The following is a 4,639-nucleotide window of genomic DNA, read 5'->3' as shown; positions in this document are numbered from 1 at the left end:
CATGTAGACATGTGTTGCATAGTTGCACTAGGTTCAAGTACTAAAAAGGGAGTTGTTTGGTTGGTAGAGTGGGATCGAGATTCAGAGAATTGGGACTCGAGAGCATCTCTCAACAAAAGAAAATAGGAGGGTGAGTGGAAGCATAGAAATGTGCTTGAAAACATCATATGCATGGATGCTGTCCCAAATGAACATGGGGCGCGCTAAACACTCTCTCTCTCTCCCTCTATTAATGTAGGTGAAGGCCCCATACCATGCATGCTTGCCATGATGAAGGGTGGCGTGAGGCCACATGGTGGTCGGGGGTGGGACCAAAAAGGCTGCAAGGATAGAGAGAGAGAGAGAGAGAGAGAGAGAGAGAGAGAGTGTGTGTGTGTGTGTGTGTGTCGTCAGAGAGAGCGTGACTAAAGGGAGCAGAGAGGAGATAGAAGAGAAGGATTGTTTATAGAGAGAGGAGAGGGAGTGAAGAGGCCGAAGAGAGAGAAGATAAGGAAAAGGAGGGAGTGAAGAGAGAAGTGAAGAGGCCGAAGAGAGAGAAGAGGTCGAGGGGAGGAGAGAGAGAGAGAAGAGAGAGGATCCTTAGAGAGAGGAGAGAGAAGCAAGAGTATGCCACACAGCTTAAAAGCCAGTCACGATGGGGATGCCAGGCTGACGTGGCCAGCGCGGGTTTCAAAATTCTAAGGGAGTCCGACGTGGCGGTGCGTGATAAAACAAGGTTAAGCAAATTTCATGCGATTAAGTACGTAATTAATCTACTAAGCATCTTAATGTAAATAGATATTAATTTATAATGGTTTTTACCATTTTCTTGCTTCGTATGAGGTCTCTTAACAAATCATCAAAGTGGAGTAAGCGTTAGGTGGATTAAGGATAATCACCGACATTTTGTAAGGTAATTAGGGCCTTATCCCTAGCTTTCAGAGAGCATTATAAGAGTATTGGAATTTGGCCACCTTTAGAGTAATAATCTTATAAAGCAAAATGCATCGCAATCTGCGTCTTTGTCTATCACCCACAGACACAGCCCACTGAGTGCCCATCTCGTGAATTTCAAATATATATAGTTTCACAAATTTTCCCCCTTCCCAAACAAAACAACTTAGCAACTATTTCTTAAATAACCCCCAACCCATACACACACACACACACCCACACACTGCCCCACACACACACATATGGGTACCTAGAGCTCTTCTCTAGTCATTGCTTTCTGTGCTCAATGACCCTCTCCAGGCCCCCATAGTAGCATGATAGTACCACCAACTTTCTTTAAAAAACTCCCCTTTGGCAATGAAGACTTCTGCCTTCTCCAATTAAATTCCCATCTTCTCTCTGCCCACCTCTGATAGCTATATCTTTGCAGATCCTCTCTCTTTGACTGGTTATATCCTCCTTGCCCACTTCCGTTAAGCTCCATGAATTACAGCCTCGAGAGTTATGCTTAGGGAAGCTCTTAAGCTAGCCTTTTGGTTTAGTCATGTAAGCAGAGCCCACATGACAACTCTCTTCTCATTGTTGATTGTGTCATGATAGCTCTCTGTGTTTTACTCATTGCCATGGCTTCACTACATGAAACCCATCATCCTTGTCGGAGGGTACAACAAAGGCTGTACCTTCTTAATGCACACACTAACAGGGGCTCAATGTGAGAGAGGATTGCTGCTCATGTTTTGGAGCTACCCACACAACCAGCAAAGCTTGAGCCATTGAAGGTCCTTAATTTCTCCTTAAACTAGGATTATGCACATACACAATGTATTCTTGCTACCGTCACCTGCTCTCAATTGTATTGTAGTTATGCCTAGAAGTGTTGGTGGTGGTCAATCTTCTTAGTCTTATGTGCAATTGCAGGTCAAAAAGGGGGATTCCTTGCATCGAAGCAATCCACATTATCAAGTAAGCTCGATCCAACAAGAGTTGGGCATGATCTGATCTTTAATATTCTTCCAATCACTTGGTGATTAACATCAGCATTCCATTAAAAAATGGCTTGTGGAACCGTGGTGGTGGAGAGTGTCAAGATAGCAGGCATCCATTTGGATTGTACTACTGAATCTTGCCTCTCCCCATCACTTGGCTGGCTGAGCCCTACCAGAATCTCCTTCTCTAAAGATTTCGCTGCACCGCCAGAAGGGGCAGACAGTAACATCATCAAGGCCACTGACAGTCTGCACAAGGCCAAGGAGAGATCCGGTGAAAGGGATTCAATGTCTGAGTTTGAGTTCGCCATGTCCATAATGGAGAGTGAGAATGCCAATGGCAAGCACATGCTAGCAGCAGATGAGCTCTTCTTCAAAGGCAAGCTGCTCCCTCTCTACATCCCTCAGTACATTGATGGATCTGAGCAGCAATCAAGCGACTGTGCAAGGCTAGATACAAGTGAACAATTAGAGCATATTTCTGCAAGGAAAAGCTCTGATCAGAAGGTTTCCACAAAGAGATCACCATCATCTGCTGCAGTCAATGGAGGTCCGGCAACTCCAACTGTTAAATCAAAGGAGTTGATTCTGCCCACATCCCCAAAGACTCCAAAATGCTCTACTAAGCTGAGAGAGCTCCTCGGGTTGAAAAAAGCTGTGAAACCCCGTAGCTCATCCGCAACTTCACAGGAGGCAGTTGCAGCTTCTTCTTCTTCTTGCACGTCTTCAAGGAGTAGTAGCACTAAGCAGAAAGCAGCAGCAATATTGCAGGAGAAGCCCCCCTTGACTCTAAGCAAAGCCAAGCGTTTTTTCTGCAGATCGGATGATGGCAGCAAGGTGCTGGAAGCTCGCAACTCCAGCTCAGAGCCCCTCCTAGCAGCCTGTGGTGTCGGTGGCAGCGAGATGCAATTAGGCTGCCCTGTGATCTCTTTCCAACCGCACCACCAAGCCCACCATCAACAGTACAAGAAATCTCAGATGATCAATGTAGCCAACTCTTCATTATGTGGCAATGCATGCAACTTAGCTCGGATACAAAGAAGCAACAGGGTGAGTGATCATGTTGAAGAGGGCTCATCGATAAGATCATCAGTACAGCAGCAGCAGCAGCAGCAGCTGCTGCTTAGAGTGAAGGTAAGAAGCAATGACAATACAAGGAGTTCAGCATCAAGAAGGGTGATTAATCACGAAGAGAGATTATGTAGGGGATTAGCAGGCAGCAGCAATGGGGTTGTGAAGGGATTAAGGAGGCCATTAATGCAAGGAGGGTCAGGTGAAACAAGCCCAGGAAGGAGGTCATCTGGGGCGATGAGCCCAGCAGGGAGCTCAGGCCATTGGAGTCCAGGGAGGCACTCTGCAGGGGCATTAATGAGTGGGCGGGGAAGCCCTGGGAGGCACTCAGGGGCAGCTTGTTACAGCCCAGGCAGGCTGTCCCTGGGAGAGTCCAGCTGCATGGAGGCCAGCCATGGCAGGCTGTCCCTGGGAGAGTCCAGCTGCATGGAGGCCAGCCATGGCAGGCTGTTGAGGGCCAGAAGCTTGGAGAGGAGCAGCAGCTACAGCCCAAAGAGCTTGCAGAGAAGGTATGATCAGCTCAAAGCCATGAGGCAGCGAGAAGGCTGGAGGAGGCTTGAGAGGTCCTCCTCCTACAACAACAACATGAACAGTGTAAGGGTGGCGCCTGTGCTCAATGTGCCTGTTGTGTGTATCAGATCAAAGAACTCTAGTAATAGCAGCAGTGGTGGTGGCTTTGGCCTTGGCCACCTTAATCTCTTCTCCACAAAAAGTAGCAGCAGCAATAATAATCATATTAATGGTGGAAATAGTACCAAATTGGATCATTGTAGAGCCCCTTCTTCTAAGGTGCAGCAGCCCAAGGTGTTGCCATCCAGGAGGCCTCCTCCTATTACCACTAATATGTAATTATTGAGTTCATTAGTTCAATTAAAATTAGGTAAGCGAGGATTATCAAGCTTATTATGGCCACTTCAGCGCATCAACTTGCATGGTTCTCGCATTTGCTTTACTACATTAAGGCTAGCTCTGATGCTAGCTAGCATGGAGGGCATTTGATTACTGTTGAAAAGGGATTAATTCACGCAAGTAATGCTAATATAACAGAATGCCAGAGTTTAATAATTGGGTTGGCTTTAGCTTCTTGCGGCGGGCTGCCTGCCCATCGAAGTACTGTAGGAAAGACATTAAATTGAAAGAGATTTAAGTAATGCTACTATGAAATAATGTTTGAGAGTTTCAAATGCTAGTTGAAGCAGCTTGCGAGACAGTGCTAGGGCTGCGCGCTGGCGTTGAGATGGCCTTGTTGTGCCCAGGCCGCAGACAAACTTGTAAGAAGGTGCAGCATCGCAGCCTTTTCTAGAATTTTGTCTTCTACCGTGTGGTGTGTGTGTGTGTGTGTGTGTGTAGCAGTGAGCACCATTTCACGTGACAATTTTGCCGTTAGAGGAGGCGGCGGCGGCCACGAGCACCTTAGCCTTCAGGTATTCCACACAACTAGAACTAATGAGGGCGACTTAGCTTTTGTTTTATTTATTTACGTCACCCCCTTAACGTTAACGCGATTACCATAGAATTTCGTAGTGGCCAAGGAAAATCTATTTAGTAACAACCTAAATGAAAAAAATAAAATGTAGCTAATCCAAATATGTATCATTTTTTAATGAATCCAAAATGAATACATACGCAAAATAAAATGACCGTTTATT

The 4,639-nt window shown here is 46.1% G+C and overlaps 1 protein-coding gene across 1 annotated transcript; it reads left to right on the top strand.

Moving 5' to 3' along the window:
* Nucleotides 1-1,168: 1,168 nt before the first annotated feature.
* On the top strand, nucleotides 1,169-4,055 carry LOC147608633 (uncharacterized). Its single transcript, XM_086789351.1, has 2 exons — nucleotides 1,169-1,712; nucleotides 1,852-4,055. Exon 2 carries the CDS (start codon nucleotides 1,986-1,988, stop codon nucleotides 3,837-3,839), a length of 1,854 nt encoding a protein of 617 aa, XP_086645477.1. The 5' UTR covers nucleotides 1,169-1,712; nucleotides 1,852-1,985; the 3' UTR covers nucleotides 3,840-4,055.
* The last annotated feature ends 584 nt before the right edge of the window (nucleotides 4,056-4,639 follow it).

The sequence above is a fragment of the Cibotium barometz genome, chromosome 53 (assembly GCF_041138505.1).
Source record: "Cibotium barometz isolate CiBa-2024 chromosome 53, ASM4113850v1, whole genome shotgun sequence".
Classification (NCBI taxonomy): domain Eukaryota; kingdom Viridiplantae; phylum Streptophyta; class Polypodiopsida; order Cyatheales; family Cibotiaceae; genus Cibotium; species Cibotium barometz.
This window is presented reverse-complemented; position numbering and strand designations above follow the sequence as displayed.